General features: G+C 36.9%; 2 protein-coding genes across 6 annotated transcripts; one reads left to right on the forward strand and one right to left on the reverse strand.

Annotated features, from left to right (window-relative positions):
- Positions 1-8,485: 8,485 nt before the first annotated feature.
- LOC145077139 (RING/U-box superfamily protein) lies at positions 8,486-10,808 on the forward strand. Its single transcript, XM_079022910.1, has 2 exons — positions 8,486-8,823; positions 9,294-10,808. The coding sequence occupies exon 2, from the start codon at positions 9,296-9,298 to the stop codon at positions 10,622-10,624; it is 1,329 nt and encodes a 442-aa protein (XP_078879036.1). The 5' UTR covers positions 8,486-8,823; positions 9,294-9,295; the 3' UTR covers positions 10,625-10,808.
- Positions 10,809-10,942: 134 nt separating this feature from the next.
- Positions 10,943-14,220, reverse strand: LOC145077140 (Auxin efflux carrier family protein). 5 transcript variants are annotated; one of them, XM_079022914.1, is made up of 11 exons: positions 13,923-14,220; positions 13,211-13,521; positions 12,904-12,983; positions 12,692-12,816; positions 12,481-12,602; positions 12,199-12,402; positions 12,033-12,107; positions 11,856-11,956; positions 11,712-11,764; positions 11,452-11,640; positions 10,943-11,369 (listed from the first exon to the last, which is right to left on the reverse strand). In XM_079022914.1, the coding sequence occupies exons 2-11, from the start codon at positions 13,391-13,393 to the stop codon at positions 11,248-11,250; spliced, it is 1,254 nt and encodes a 417-aa protein (XP_078879040.1). In that variant the 5' UTR covers positions 13,394-13,521; positions 13,923-14,220; the 3' UTR covers positions 10,943-11,247. The 5 variants fall into 5 exon arrangements, with proteins under 5 accessions (XP_078879040.1, XP_078879037.1, XP_078879039.1 ...); XM_079022911.1 differs by having other exon boundaries at positions 13,211-13,526; XM_079022913.1 differs by lacking the exon at positions 13,923-14,220 and adding an exon at positions 13,790-13,894 and having other exon boundaries at positions 13,211-13,526.
- Between the last annotated feature and the right edge of the window lie 3,544 nt (positions 14,221-17,764).

Below are 17,764 nucleotides of genomic sequence, written 5' to 3' on the forward strand. Positions count from 1 at the left end.
TCTGAATTACAGGGACTAAGAAGAAATAGGGATGTGGAGCGTGGAAGAATAAATCTAATCATGGGGAACAAAAGATCGTCGCCTGTAACCAAGATTGGAGTGTATTCTTTAGTGCTTGGTAATGGTTTATGTTTAGATTTAAATAATTGTTGCTACTCGCCAGAAATGGCAAGAAACATCATTTCGTTTCATGGTTTGTTTAGACAAGGATTTAGATTTTCTTTTAATAATGAGAATGGTTCAATTTATGCTTATCTAAATGGTGTCTTATATTTTGATTGTAGATAACCTAGGAAATGATGTTTTGTGCATGGATTCTTCCAATAGTATGGATAGAGCATCCTTGTGGCATTGTCGTCTTGGACATGTCAACAAGAAGCGCATAGCCCAACTCCAAAAGGATGGAGTGTTGGAGTCATTCGACCTTAGGGAAGATGGCACATGCGAGTCTTGTTTACTTGGAAAGATGACCAAGTCACCCTTCACTAGCACATGTGAAAGGGGTGAGGGTTTATTGGACCTCATACATACCGATGTATGTGGACCTTTTAGATCAACCACAAAGGATGGGAACTGCTTCTATGTGACTTTTACCGATGACTATAGTAGATATGGGTATATCTACTTAATCAAGCAAAAGTTAGAAACGTTTGAAAAGTTCAAAGAGTTCAAGAATGAAGTGGAGAATCAATTGGGCAGGAAAATCAAGATGCTTCGATCCGATCGAGGAGGAGAGTACCTAAGTCTTGAATTCCACGACTATCTCAAAGAGTGTGGAATAGTTTTACAATTGACGCCACCTAGGACACCGCAGTTGAATGGTGTGGCAGAAAGGCGTAATCGAACCTTGTTAGACATGGTCCGCTCTATGATGAGTCGTGCTTCACTACCTATCTCGTTCTGGGGGTATGCCTTAGAGACTGCCGCCCATATCCTTAACCGAGTCCCTACTAAGAAGGTTGCCAAAACACCTCACGAGATGTGGACAGGGAAAGCTCCCTCGTTAGCACATATCAAGGTTTGGGGTTGCAAAGTTTTCGTAAGACGAGATACTCACGACAAGCTCGAACCTCGTAGTGAGCGATGTATTTTCATCGGCTACCCGCAGAAATCCTTTGGATATCTCTTCTATAGACCGAAGGACAATGTTGTCTTCGTTGCAAGAAGAGGAGTTTTCCGAGAACGAGAACTCATAAGCCAAGGAGACAGTGGGAGGCAAATCGAGCTTGAAGAGATTCAATAATCGATTGATGAAGGAACCTCTACCGCTGGCGCTCGACCCGAGGAGGAAACTCCGGTTGAACCGATTGACGAGTCCTTACCTCTTAAACGTTCCAAAAGAGTTAGAGTTCAACCCCAGTTTTATGGTTTTCATATTACTACTGAAGGGGACACGTATATTAGTGATGGTACACTAATAAATCTAGATGAACCTAATAGCTATAAGGAAGCCATGGCAGGCCCGTAGTCTGCAAAATGGAAAGAGGCAATGGACAGCGAGATCTAATCCATGTATGACAACCAAGTTTGGAATTTGGATGATAATGTGCCCGGACCTAAGACCGTTGGGTGCAAATGGATCTTCAAGAAGAATACCGACATGGATGGAAACGTGCACACATATAAGGCGCGATTCGTTGCGAAGGGCTTTACTCAAACTCCCGGAGTTGACTATGATGAGACCTTCTCACCAGTTGCGAAGATAAAGTCTATTAGAGTGATGCTAGCAATTGCCGCATTTCATGATTATGAGATTTGAAAAATGGATGTCAAGACCGCTTTCCTTAATGGGAAGTTGGCTGAGGATGTTTACATGGCTCAGCCAGAGGTTTTGTTGATCCGAAGCATCCAAATAGAGTGTGTATGCTTGAGAAGTCCATTTATGGACTTAAGCAAGCGTCTCACAGATGGAATCTTTGCTTCGATGAGAAAGTCAAAGAGTTTGGATTTGTACAAAGCGAAGATGAATCGTGTGTGTATGTCAAAGCCAGTGGGAGTATAGTAAGCTTCCTCGTTCTGTATGTCGATGACATACTACTCATAGGAAACGACGTCCCGACACTGCAAGAGGTCAAGTCTTGGCTCGGGAAGTGCTTCGCTATGAAGGACCTCGGAGAGGCTTCCTATATTCTGGGAATAAGGATAGTGAGAGAACGAAGTAAGAGACTAATCGGACTTAGTCAGAACACTTACTTGGATAAAGTACTGAAACGTTTTAGTATGGAAAATTCAAAGAAAGGAGAATTACCGATACAAAGTAATGCCAAGTTGAGTAAGACTCAAAGTCCGAGTACCGAAGCTGAAATAGCAGAAATGAGCCGAGTACCATACGCTTCCGCAGTTGGCTCAATCATGTATGCTATGACTTGTACTCGCCCTGATGTAGCCTTTAATTTGAGCATGGTTAGTAGATATCAAGGGAACCCTGGCAGAGCCCATTGGATTGCGGTCAAGAATATCCTTAAGTACCTTCGGAGGACCAAGGAATGGTTTTTAGTCCTCGGAGGGAGTGATGACTTGAAGGTGCGAAGGTATAGTGACGCCAGCTTTCAGACCGACAGGGACAACTACCGTTCGCAGTCGGGCTGGGTCTTTACCCTGAATGGAGGAGCAGTAACTTGGAAAAGTTTCAAGCAGGAAACCGTAGTTGATTCAACGTGCGAATCAGAGTACATTGCAGCGAGCGAAGCGTCGAAGGAGGCAATATGGTTGAAGAACTTCATCAGTGATCTTGGAGTTGTGCCTGCCATAAAGGAGCCTATGGAAATTTTCTGTGATAATGAAGGAGCGGTTGCGTTGACCAAGGAACCAAGGGATCATGGTAGATCTCGACATATCGACAGAAAATATCACTTTATTAGACATCGAGTAGAAGAAGGATAACTCGTGGTTAAGAGGATATCATCAGAAGATAACCCAGCAGATCCGCTTACGAAGGGACTGAGCAGGGTTAAGCACTTGCAGCATGCTAGGAGTATTGGGCTGAAGGATGATATTAGTATAGATTAGATAGTATTTGAAATGTGTAATAGATAAATGTAATTAACATTTGATGATTAAATAAAGGAGAATTATTTATGAGTAATGTTACTGTCTTATGTTAATTGTTTAGCTATTGTTTCACTTTGCATGTTTTGACTTCTAGAATAATTGAGTTTATTTAGAATAATTGAATTATTCAAACGGTCCACAATCGTTCATATGTTGGAAGTAGGTATGAATGAAGATTGTCATGAATTGGTGTGTAGATTGTCTAAATGGTATTGGACATAGCAAAAGTTTGCTGCAACGTTCATGAGTGCTTATGAACTAGTTTTGAGCATTGGAACAAACCCACGCTTGCTGGAATCACCTTATGGAATGTGACGAAAAGGTTGATCGCAAGACGATAATATCATATGGTCTTAAAACCTAGATATATGGTTTGTTATTTGTTAATTGGTTGTACATTGATAATGCGAAACCGCATCAGTAACTTGATGTTATAAAACGCATTGTTGTGTATAGTTGATTAATGAATAAGTAAATGCATATAAGTCGAAGTTTATCTGTTACTTTTATCCTAAGAGGGTAAAAGTGATATCTCGGCCGCTCGATGATTTTGATTTGACTTATGTGTCGGGCCCGGTCAAAACTAAATTGATGTGTTCGATTAAGTTCTATGTCGATTAAATCTGAGATCGAGAAACCAACTGCTGGACAATTGGTTCCATAAAATTGTCCGCATGATATCTAAACAGAGGACTGTACGATCCCTTATCTAAAGGACATGATTGATAAGATCAGAGTTTGACAGCGTCTTTGAGAGCTACGATTGCTAATCAGATTATACTTGTATATATAGTTACCAGACTTATCCAAGTGGGAGACTGTTGGAATAGTGTCTAAGGCTGCAACTATATTAGGCAAGTATTTGACCCGATTGTGCATGGTCCTTTTGGGTTGCCTTCACCATAGCAACTTGACATGATGGTTTATAATGAGAGAAGAAATATTATTAATATATTATGAGTATAATACAAGGAATAATAATATTGTTATTTGATTAATATAAGTCATAAATTAATTAGGAATTAATTTGGTGACTTAAAGAGATTAATTAAATAAAAGGGCATAAACTGTCAATTGTATGATAGTTGTACTTTGGGCTGTAATCCCTTATGGATAAGGGGTGGACGGTTTTAGGGCTTTGGATAGACCTAGAATTCGTCCAAGGCTTATCATTAGGGAGATTGGATTGCTTAGGGCCTAAGTTATCCAATTAGGGTTTAAGGGTGAAACCCTAGGAGCCTCACTAGTATAAATAGACCCTTAAGGTCAAGGAAATCGGCACTCTTGCTTTTGAAGAAACCCTGGCCGACTTCCTCCCCTCTCCTTTCTCTCTCTAATCATCCTCTTGCTAAGTTGGTGTTTGTAAGCCATTAGGGGAGTGACAATTGTGACTCTAAGCTCCAAGGATAAGAAGATTCAAGCAAGATACTTAAGGTAATCCTTTAGATCTGTTTTTCTTATGTTATTATACTAGATCTATTGATCAAAGTCTTGGATACATTGCATGTTCAATTAGAGAAACCTAGATCCAAGCATTAGGGTTTGTATGTGCACATAGGAATGTTCTTATGGCTCAAACCCATCAACAATTACCACCAATTAATACATGACATGAATATCCCATATTCCCATAAATGTTAAGTCAAATCCTCTACTAAATCCCAGGAGGGTAAAAAGACCATTTGCCCCACAAAAGTCCACATTTGCTTGAAACCCTAAAAGTCAATGGAGGGGTCAACACACGACGCGTACGCAGGGCGTACGGCCAACCATGCATGCATCGTGGTGGCTCCGTGCTACGGTGCGCGTAGTTGGGAGTACGCTCGGCGTACGTCCCAATCTTGCTTATTCCACTCTATTGGTCTTAACCCATTAAGACAAAGGCTACCATCTTAGATCTCGGTCAGATAAAGTCTCGTATAGCATAAAGTTGGTGGATTTAAGCCCTAACAGGGCGGGACAAGTCTAGATCTCATAAACTCTCACTTGTTCACCATAAAAATCCACATATCTCATAGATGGGGAGGTCTTGACAACCAAGACTCCATTTTTATGAACTCTAACGTCTAAAGACATCAAGGAGGACATGTATAAGGCTATGGGGTTGACGAACTCATAAAGCTTGAAGCTTTAGGGACATAAACCCTAAAATGTTCCATGAAAATTAAGAGCAAAGTTTTGAGCTTGCTACCTCTAAATGATGCTCCATCCGCAAGGAAACTCATATCCAAAAGCTTGAATGTCAAATCTTTCTTCCTTCAAAGTTCCTCCTTCGGAAAAGAATCCCACATGGTCACTCCATAGGCCTCCATTGCTCACACAAGCTAAGAAACGAGATTTAGGGTTTTGAGAGAAGTAGGATGTTGGAAATGGTGGCTGGATATGAACACATAATGTTCCTTAAATAGGGATACTTGAAAACATTAGGGTTTCTTTCAGGACCCAGTACGCCTAGCGTACTAGGTGGCCTTCGTGGTCCTTCCATGCATATGAGTACGCCGAGCGTACACATAATTACGCCCCACGTACTCAATTGCCACACAATTCACAATAAGGACTAAACTTGCCAAATCTTCAAACAAACATGGCTTCTTCGATATAACTATGTTCCCAATGAACCTTATACCCACGGAAAGGTGACGAGATGCCCTACACTTCTAGCAACTCGTCGCAATCCTGAGGCTTCCTCATGCCCGGGTTACAGCCCACAAATCCTAATCACAGACAATCCGAAACAGGATGTTACAAACAACCTTTAGATGTAAAGCTGTCGCAACAATAACTACACAAGACAATGAAATTGTGGCAAAATATGCACTTTTCATGAAGAAACGAATGGAGATTGAGAATCGGCTTGTTCAGAGATTGGGACGTTGATAAGATTGGTTGCTATCCCTTTTCATCAAAATTGGACATGTGTTTTAGTTAAAACTAAAACACATGAAAGGTCATTCGATTTCAAATGAGAACACAAATTATCTTGAACCACATCATTTTGGATGACCTCTTTTATAGTACAAAATAAATGTGTGTATGTAGTAAAGGAAGAGAAAAACGGTATGCGAAAACAAGGTAATGTAGTGTAATATTCATAGGAGTGAAATGTATTTAACTTAAAAAACATTTTTTTTATTGTTATAATTGTTGCAAATGGCTAGTCAAATAGAAAATGCTTCAAGCTTCACTATTGGCCATTGTGTAATGTGGTGGTGACCATAATACCACACGAGGCATCAAAATAGTGTATACGCTCATAATGGTTTGCCACCATGGTCATAAGTTTTCTTGTTGTAGGTATTTTACAGGTCTAAGGTAGCGTTTGGCAAACCTAGCTGGTAGCGGGTAGTTGGTAACTGGTAGCTAATAGTGTTTTGTTAAACGCTACGTGAGATAACTTTTAGATTTGAAACGTTTGTTTAAACTAAACGCTAAAAACCTACAGTGTCAAACGAGAGTTTCTATTCAAACACGCCCTAATGCTAGAGGAGTGGTGCCACTTTTTACCACACCCTTTATGTTGTCACATAAGTGCCACATATGATTTGTCACACATCTTCAAAACTGTCATTTAAAGGGCGTGATTTGCCACTTTTGTCATGGTTTTTTTATTATTTTTTTTACTAAAACTAATCTATATTAAAAATAATCAATTTAAACAAATTAATTTTTATAAAAACTAAAACTTTATTAACTTGAAAGGAAAATTACAAGACACTTAAAAGTACGAAACATGCAAATTAAAACGACAAAACATATAAATTAAAAATACAAATCATAGAAACTAAAACTACGACACATAGATACACCTACATATTATATTTTTTGTGATCTCGTCTTTGGGCTCTAACGCTAATTCTCTTTCATGTCCCGTAAGATGACTAGTATTTTTCGTTAATGTCACCATGCCATGAGATTTTTCCTTCTCTTTTGCGACACTCAGGAATTGCTCCAAATTAGCCTAAGTTGTCAATCTTGCTTGTCATTTGCTCGATGTCACGTGAACTACTTACGACCCATTTACTCTGTCGCTTAGCTTCGTCTCTTCCCATGAGACGATTAGCTCTTAGAACCTCAATCCCAACATGCACATCTGACGATTGACTATGAGTGGTTTCAAGTGTTTTGATTCTTTTAGAATAACCACACGTGAACGATTCTTTAAGTTTGGATACCTTGTCACTTTTTTCGATGCCTTCAGAACATTCCAAACATGAAGAAATTTGAAAGGTGCCCCCTTATCACTCCGCTAAAGTGCTAGAACTTTTTGAAAGTTTGTTTTATTGTTTGCACCACTTTGTCATTGTCGCGTTAAACTCTATGACAACTTTGTTAGTGTTCCTTCACTTCGAGTAAGTTTGATCATTTTTTATAGTCTTCAAGCTTCATTTATGAGAGAAAATGCCTACTAACTTTCCAGGAAAAATGTTGGTGCATCTTGGTTTTTTCCAACCTTTAGATCTTCTGAATCATCTACCTACGCACAGGCCAACACCGCTTTTTCCTCCAATGTCTAATTCTTGGAAGGTGGATTTCCCTTTTTTCTTGGGTTCCGGTTGACGTCAAATCTCTTTCGTCTTGAAATCCATTTCGGGTACAACTTCGGGTTGAGAGTGAGTTTCAAATTGGGTTTAGGTTTGGAATTGAAATTTGAATTATGAGTCAGGAAGGTTGTCAAACCCTCCGGTTGCGATTGTACTTGAGATTGGAATTGAAATTTGGGTTGAGAATGAGTTTACGATTAAAACTGTGGTTAGATACATATATTATATGGGTAGTATGCACTGTGATAATGTTGACTAGAAGGTGAATAAATATGACGATCATTTTGATTTTGGAGAAAAGTATGTGATGAATGTGAGATTGGGTTTGTGTTTTGAGTATTTTTCTTGCTAGTTCTGGAGATTTTGGGTTGGAAGAGGTAGTTATTTTTTCACAAATATAAAGAATGTTTGGGTGAAAATGGAATATTGTAGTATGATATAAAATAAGGCACTGAATGATATTTATATATGTTGAAAAGTGGGTAAAATTTTGATTTTTTAAGAAAAACGGTAATATTAAAATAACACGAGTGAAAATTTTTGCATTTAAAAATTAACTCTTTTTCTCTGATCGATAGAAGTTCATTGAGTTTGGTCATCGAATTCGACATACCAAGTTCGTGATGCGGTGTATACTGAGGCCAATTCCGATGAAATGACTATTTTATATTTAAGTGTTGTTAGACGTTTAATAAAAACTGTAGGTTATAGTAATTTTTCTTTGTCAATTATCCTTAAAGTAAACTTGTAGGTGCCACTAAGTCAACCAATTAGGTTGCAGGTGCTGATTGGGTTTTGAGGAATTTTGACATGAAATGAAATGTAACTAACGGTGTTTATCAGTTTATGATAGCGTAAACGAAGGGCATACCACCATACAGATTACAGACTCCAAACTAAAAGTTTCTTTTATTATTAATATCTATCTACACCAACTCTCTCTCTCTCTCTCTCTCTCTCTCTCTCTCTCTCTCTAACCTACAGACAATCTGAGGTTTCAAGAACCGACGGATTGATCTCTAGGGCACAACACAAATAACATCAAATTTGTGGTCTACCCAACTCCAGGATATGATGCAATCATCCCACACACACACTCAAGATTCCACCCCTCTTCTTAATTCTATATAATAGTGCAATAATCTTTTTCCTTTTCGTTCTTCGTGGGCGTAAATCCCAAATATCGGTGCTTTTTCGGCTCCTGAACCATCTGCCTTTTTTTTGGTCCAAGGTACATCTCTTTCGATTTTAGGGTTCTTCGACATTTCATTTCTGTATATATATGTTTAGTGATGATCCGTGTATTCTTTTGAAATCACGGGAGAATATTGACGATTGGATTTTTCGGAATTATACGGTGAAATTGCGATCCCCATTTTCCTGTTCATCCCTTGGGTTTGGTTAGGGAAGTTTGTATGGTTGATATATTAGTTGAATCGGTTGGTTTCCATGATTATTTATCAAACGCTGCAATATCTTCACCTCTTGTATGAATCAATAATCGCGAGAAAACATTCATCAGCTTTTTCTTTTTGGTGGTAATAGATCATAAACTTGAGCAGGTTTAAGGTCTTATGTAGAATAGAATAACTGAATAAGTATTAGAATAATGAAAACTCTTTTCTTAAAACAAGAGATAGATTTTGGGTTTTACATTGATTAAGAAAGAATATTTTGAACGATTTTGGCTGTAATCTGCAGACATGGATGGGAGTGGCAGATCAGCTGTTCAACCTTTGGAGCCACCAGGGATATGCGGTCTATGCCATAGAATACTTCCATTAGAGAATGACGCCATTGACCTTGACTCCATCAGTATATGTGGGGACTGTAAATTTCTATTTCTAGAAGATGGTGACACCCCACCTCAACACATTCAACGAAGAACTCCTAGAGTAAGAAGAACAAGATACAACAACAGTTCAGAATCAATCGAAAACATCTTCTCTCACCAGTTTTCAAACATGATCAATCAAGCAAATACAAGACACTCACACAACCCTCCTCTTGTTCCTGTTTCTGACCTAGATAATCAATCCATAGACAGTGTTCATACAAGCTCCCGTGGATCAAGAAGATGGAGGAGAGTTGTTTCCGATACAGAAAGTGATGGTTTTGATTCTGTTTATGGAGAAAGCGATGCAATCTCATATGGTGTTTATGGAGGTGATTCGGATGCTTCTGTTGATGTTCATAGCTTTCTTGGTGATAGTGATACCGATATTGACCCTATGCATGCTGGTTTGAATCAATGGAGCTCAGATGATGAATGGGAAGAGATTGAAGATGACAACAACAACAATAACAATAACAATAACAATACACTCGGATCTTTAATAGCTAGAGTTCATCTCCAAAGATCATTGGAATCGGATAATGAGAATGCAGTTCATGTAAGAATAAGTGAAAGGAGACAAAGACAAGTTAACATTGTGGAACAAGAAGGGCATTTTGGGGATTATCTTGATGCTAGGAGTTTTGAGGAGCTGGTGGAGAGGCTAGTGGAGGCGGATAATTCAAGGAGAGGGGCGCCTCCTGCTGCGGTTTCTTTTGTGGAGAATCTTGAAAAGGTGGTGGTGGTGGAGAAAGGGGAGTATGATGGGGTGGTGTGTGCGGTTTGTAAAGAGAGTTTTTGTGTGGGTGGTGTGGTGAATCGGCTTCCGTGTTTTCATGTTTACCATGGTGGTTGTATTAAACCATGGTTGAGTTCACGGAATTCTTGTCCTTTGTGTCGGTTTGAGCTTCCGACTGATGACATGGAGTATGAGAACCGGAAAGTAAGGGTTGTGGAAATGCAACGGGAGGAGGAGGAGGAAGAAGAAGAAGAGGAAGAGGAGGGGGGAAGGGCGGAATCGTCTTTTGAATTGGTGAATGATGAGAGTGGAAGTGAAAGAGGAAGAGGGAGATGGTTTTTTGTTGCGAGTTTGGTGGGAATTGGTCTTGCATTGTGGTTAGGGAATCCGGGAGCTATTCGGGATTCTGGTTCTGGTCAAAGAGGGAATAGGAATAGGAGATGGTGGTCTTTGTTTTAGGTTATATGAGATTTGTGAGCGACTAATAATGACTTTGGTGGAGTTGGAATTGGAAAAATTTGGTTTTGGGGTGTTTGTTGTTGTTATTTGATGTAATAGTTAATGAATGATTGAGGATTGAGGCTAGTAGCATTTGTACAGAATTTTTGCTTTACGATTTGGAATGTGTTGACTCATTCATCCATGTTTTGGTTTGTGAAGGTTTAATCATATAATGTTTGATTATATTCATTTTTAAGTGGTGATCCAAATGACCTCCGATATTTAAAAAAAAAAAAAAAAGTTAAAATCCTTTTGGTAACTTGAAAAAACTAAGAATACATGGAACACGTGATTCTAATTGAATATAAATATGATAAATACTTCCATCACACAATCGTTGAAACTGAAATGTCTAAAAAATATGTAATCATTCTAACATCAAGATAAGTAACATCAATAGCCATCACCTTATGAACAAAGAATGAAAACCCTTCATCTCTCTTTCTCTCTTTGGATTTGTATTTGATAGAGATACAAACATACGAATCATCCCACTTGATATGAATATAATCACTGGTACTCACATTCGCATGCTTCTTCTAATCCTCTTTGTTTTCTTCTTCAAGTTTGAGAAAGAGAGTCTAGAAAAGGATGTTGAGATACAAAACAATCCAACCTGCCATTGAAATAATGGCAAATATATGAACCCAAAACAAAATGGCTGCAGCTTCCCTTCCACACCCTCTTAGACTCGCAACAGCACCTGTATACACATACATAAGAACCAAGTTTGACTTTTTTTTTTTAAGTCAACAAATCAAGATCTTGTTGGGTTTTTTTTTTACCTGATAAAACAGATGTGGGCATGGAATGTTGTAGAAGAAGGATGAATCTGAACATTTTGTCATCAGGTGGAAGCAATCCAAGTTTATCAGCCAATGTCACAATCCCCAATCCAGCTGGTGGAACTAAAACTAATCTCCCAAATATAATCGCAGCTGTTGTTTTTAACCCTAATTTTGAACTCCCGGGTCCTGAATTTCAATTTAATTATTTACAAATCTCAGGAAAGTAGTTATATCTAATGTACTAGTAGTAAACTTACCATCTGTCAGATTGCCACCTAATGCTAACAATATGCAAGGAATCATTGCATCCCTGATTACAAAATAAAAAAAGAAGAATATTTTCAATTTTCATCATGTGTTCACAAAAAGATTGTAAAATAATAATAAAAAAGAAAACATACCCAAGAATCAAGCAGCTGTCAGTGAAGAAGTAAAGTGGTGCATCAGGTGTGAAGATCAACCCTTTTAAAAATGGTATACACCCAATGAATATAGCCAGTATCTGCAATTATATAAAAAAAAATGGTTTAAATAACAGAAACTCATGTTATAAAATGTTATTAATTATTATCACATACAGATGCAATGATAGGAGGTTGGAGTATTTGCTTCAGCTTTAACTTGTCATACAGAAACTTCATGAATTGTTTTATCTGTATAAAAAAAACAAAACCAACTCATGTCACTAATTAAAATCATCATGTGAATTAAAGAAAATAGAAGATAAATTGTTAAAATTCTGACCTTTCCATCTTTAGGAGTATCTTGATCTATGGATTCAGGCTCATGAGTGAGAAGAGGAACTTCTTCAGGGGGATTATTGGTGTTTGTGTTAGTTTTTGGAGGATTTTTAATAGGAAGATTTTTAGTATCTTCAATCTCAAAAGAACCTCCAGGAGGGGGTGCAAGCATTTGAAATACATATGTGTATAGAACAATTGCACCCACCTAGATAACAAGTAATAACTCAATTATAGTATTAAAAATGTGATTTTAATTATAATAAGTAATAATTATATAACATACCCATTGTCCAAAGGAGATGTAGGCATTTCCATCACGAGTGCATGTAGCAGAATCTCCAAAAGGGTTCGATTTATCACGACATAAAGCTGCAATTAGAACAAGTGGCACATTCCCGATATTTCCTGTGTTGTATTCCAATAATAATATTTATGAATTTATGATTAATGAATGGGGTAATTAGAAATTAATAAAGTTTTTAACTTTTACTTACCTATGCCAATGTGAATAATGGTAAATTTGAAGTATGGGTATGGTGGACGAACAATGCATGCTACAAGTAATCCTATAAGTGAACCAGATATTGTAGCCAAAATCACATTAAAAGGAATAAACCACCTGTAAAACAGTAAACACATGGTTGTTATACTGATACATAACTTTATTTATCATATAAATTAAACAAATTATAAATGAGAATTTTACCATTCGATCATTTTTTCAAAGGTGATGGCTTGTCCGAGTTGAGAGAATATCAAACATGGTAGCAGGAGTGAGAACACCAACTGCATCAAACACAAATTATCACTTTAATCTTTACATATAAACACACACACAGCACTTTTATTTGGGGTTGGATTTGATGAGATAAAGATTTAACAGTAATCAAAACAACAGATTGACTTGGGAAAATATCTTGTAAAGATTAGATCCAAAGCTACTTCTGAATTCTGATTGAAGAATGAAGATCGATCAAATTGCAAGAGAAAGAAAAGGAGTTCATAGTTTTTACCCCATTCAAGAGCTTCCTTCCGCTTGCAGGCAAAATGTTAACATACTTGGAGGCCATAAGAAACCCCAAGAAGCACATCGTGAAAACTTTGGCTATGGGTAGAACCGCGATCTTGATGGATCCTAACAGCGATTCTCCTCCCCCTTGGGTATCCATTAAAATCTCTGACAATAATCGATACATTCTGTTCCGATACCTAAGTATCCAATTGAGCAGGAATCGGAGAAGATTGGTGGCGATTTCTATCCAACTTGCTCAAGTAGAAAAGCTTGTTGGAAGCTAGCCTTCAGACTTCTCCCAAATCTTTCACTCTGCGCTAAAATTCAACAGAACGTACATGTCAAATTCAGCAAAAACCCAAATCTATCATGGGTATGAGTCTATGAGATGAGAGATGTGATTCAGTCGACGAAACACTAAAAAGTCAATACCCATAAACGACATAAAAGTTACTCCACTAAGCTATACAACGTAAAAAGGAGATAAAATCGAGTAATTAAAACGCAATACACTGAAAAGAGATTCAAAACCGACAATCAAGGAAACAGAATAAAACCCAGATAGAATTCGATGGCGTACATCATGATCAACATTAAATAACATTCACTCATGTAATTCAAACAACTAGCACCTAAGCGATTTATAATGGGTTTAATTCCGCATCGAATCGAATGTCAATAAAAGAGATGAAAGAGGTGGAGGAGATCTATACCAAGAGATCAATGTAATGCTTTTGATAATGGATGGAATTATCGTAAACAGTGCCACCACCTGCGAATATAAAACTTCAAAACTAGAGGGCTTGAATTGAATCGATGCTCTTATCTAATATCTTATATATGCCCGACAAAAGAGAGTTATAGTTGCTGTAAAACACTATAAAAATCCTAATTTGGTACGATAACCGCTTCTAGGTTTTCGTAAATCGACCGAACTTTCTGCTTTAGAATCAGACCATGATAAGGACTGATTGCAAGCTCTCAATCGCCTTGCTTTTCTTCTCTGCAAAACTGTTTCGTGTACACGAGGAGATTTACTAGCCTAACCAATTTTCCTTTATCGCCCTTTAACTTTTGGATATCTACAAAATATCCCCTTGTGACTCAAAGGTTATTGCTTTATTTTAGTGTCCAAATTCAATGAATAGATATCCGAAAATATGTTTATAAACTAAATCCTTAATATTATGGTTTTGATAACTATAAAAACGACTTATATTTATCCATGGTAAAATGTTTAATTTTTATCCTAATTTCAAATTTGAAGTAAATCTAATTTTTTTAAACATACGCTAACGATTTTATCATATTTTAAAAGTAGTTTGTTGAATTATTTGTAAGCAAATAAGCAATCGAATATTCATTGAAGTAGAGAGGTGATTAAAATAAACAAACATATTATAATTATAATGCTTGTTAATAATGTATCAATAATTGCATTTTATTATGTTTGAATTATTGTTATAAACTACGTTTATAATTTTTAATAATAAAAATATATAAAAGTCAGATTCGTAGTAAGAGAATATTCTTTATGGTGTTTATTTTAACTGTTGTCGTGATTAATGGAGGGGAAGGTAAATATTTGGCATTTAGTATATAGTATAGGGAGCAGAAGTGAAAAGTTAACAAATTACAATAGGTGGCATAAGGCTTTTCCTTTTGGTTCCTAATCGTACGGACTCTGCAGGCTGGGGAATAGGGACGCCGTCTTCTTCAAGCACGTGTCCTTCTACTTTACGTTTGCTATATAAAAAGCATATTTACAAAAAAAGGATGTTAATAACACACCATTGAACGTCCCATTATCATTTTTTTTTTATCATTTTTTAAAAATTCATAATATAGTTAACTATTCATAATTAATTTTTTTCGGAAAAAAATAAAATTTAATCAATAAAAAAAATATAAGATAATTAAAGAATTAAAATAAAAACATGAGTAAATTATAGTTTTGATCTTTATGGTTTACATAAATCTGTATTTTTAGTTTAATTTTTGAATTTTGATATGACCTGTCCCTATGATTTCCAAAAGTTCGTCTAAGATGTTCCGTTATTAAATTACCATTTTATTTGTCATTTTTATATTTTTCTTATTTTGATCTTAATAATTAATTGAAAGAACCACCATCACACTACCAATCACCACTATAGATACTAACCATCACTAATATTAACATCATCACATCACCCCTACCACAACTACCTACAGTTTCCAGAAAACCAACCAGCTCTATCACCAATATCAACAACACCATATCAAATCACTAACACCAATTACCACCAACGACACCACTACTACCATCGTTATCACCGATCACGATCACCACTAATCACCACCATCAGTATCTTTATCTTTTCCCATTGGAATCTACATAACTCTCTAGTCTATCCATAGTCTTTGACAAGTGCAACTACAACTTATCGCTAACCACTGTAACTCCAACAATGAATTTTACCTAATTTCCCATTGTTATAGAAAACAAACAACAACATCATCAAGGCCATTAATTTCATCTACTTTAACTTTTATGACATCTTGATGTATATCAACTTTGGAAACTCATGCAATAAAGGTAGGGGAAGAAGAGGGAAGACAATGTGACATAAAGGAGGTAAAGTGACATTAAGAGACACTGGTAACTTTGTAGTGTAGTTATGTATATAACAAGATCGGCGATATTCATGGAGATGTCGGCAATGAAGGTGCCAAGACCCGAAAAATAGAGTCGGAAAGGGGGGAAGATGCGACAAAGAGATTAATGACCTCATTTTGTAGTCGGATGTCCGACGAGATCGTTGATCTTGGTAAAGATGTCGACAATGGAGATTCAAAGAGTGTGAGAGCATAGAAGTATGGTCCATGATGGGCCCAACTCCTTTTAGTGATTTTTTAGTTTTTATGACAAAAATGGTCCCTTAAGTTATAAGAAATTAACAATTTTAGCCCACTTAGTTTATAGTTTTTGATATGGTCCGAGGAAAATCTGGTCATTTATGCCCAGTTAACGGACACCCATTCATGGTGACAACCTCATAGGCCAACGATAGAAGATTTGGAAACCACAGAGATGATCCATCTGAAAAGTTCAAAAGTTGGAGTAATAGGTGTAAACCATAAGGATAACAATGTACAACATTAAACCACTGGTCTTTATGGTTTTAAAATTTTGTATGTTTAGTCCTTTTGACTATTTTTATTAAAGTCGTATGTTAAGTCTGACTAAAATGATCAAAATACTCTTTTGTTTTATCTTGATGGTATTTATTAGTTACTAAATTATAAGGACCCAATATGTAAACGAAAAAAATAAATAAATAAGGGCCTTAAGTCCTTATACTCGATCTTCTCTCCCTATTATTCACTCATCCATTCTCATACTCTCCACATTCATCATCATTGTCAACCATCAAACTCTGTCACCCATATGTCTTCTACCCCACCTTTTCACACCGACTTAAATCATGGCCGACCTTTGACAAGTTCATAATGATCGACCGAACAATGGAACATAGTCCCATAAATATACAGGTCCAAAAAATTGTATGATTTTATTACTTCTTACTGGAGGCATGGAAATAAATAAATAAGAAATTAAGAAGATGGAAATTTAGGGGGGAAATGGTCTCAACTCCTCTATTTATATGTGTATTCAGTGGTGTTTGTGTGTGAAATGGTCTCAACTCCTCTATTTATACATTTGATATCTAACGAACTTCCCCTAAAATTTAGGATCTTCCCCTATTCTAGATTGACCATGTATTTCGGGGAGACTCCACGTTTTTTCTTGTTGACTGCATGCCTTTTGACCTGGTCCATCTCTTTTTTAATCAAGTCTTCAAATCCTATACATGACACAACAAAAAACACGTTTGCAATCCCAAGATATTCACTTGTTCAAGATCTTGGGCAGTTCAAAATCTTAGGTGTTTCAGGATCTTGAGCGATTCAAGATGTTAGTACAAGTTCAAGATTATAGATAAAATAAGGTTGTGAAAATATCACCCATAACAATTGTCCGCATAAATTTCATTATAAGATTCGGGAAGATGAAGATTTCTAAACTCGAAATCATACCGTTAGATGATGATAGCTCTTTTGTCAGGACCAAATCGTACCTGTTCAACTTACCTGATGTGACATCCCCATTTTTTGGCCCTTGTAACATCCTATTTCCTTTCATTTCTTATTTCAAGATAGTGGGATGGAAGTCGATTGTGTAAAGGCTTTGGGCCTTAAGAAGGTAAAGTTTAGTTCTTGTGGAAGGATGTAATGATGGTCAAGAGATTTAACCCTTGAATTGTGTTTTGGGTCGAAGGGTAGAAAAGGAAAAGTCATAGGTCGGGTTCTTGCATGAAAGATGGATTTTTGTTTCAGAAGTTTTCAGTCCAATATATCTAGATAATATCATGGAGCTCTTCAACACCTTCAGGTTCATATAAAGAACGCCAAAATTGGAGTTGGATCGAAGAAGTTGTGGTAGTTTGAAAGTGAGTTGAAGTAAGGAAAGAAGGTGGTACGTTGGGCGTACCAGCATGGTGAAATCGCGCCC

The sequence above is a fragment of the Lactuca serriola genome, chromosome 9, assembly GCF_051521515.1.
Source record: "Lactuca serriola cultivar US96UC23 chromosome 9, Lser_US96UC23_V15, whole genome shotgun sequence".
NCBI lineage: Eukaryota > Viridiplantae > Streptophyta > Magnoliopsida > Asterales > Asteraceae > Lactuca > Lactuca serriola.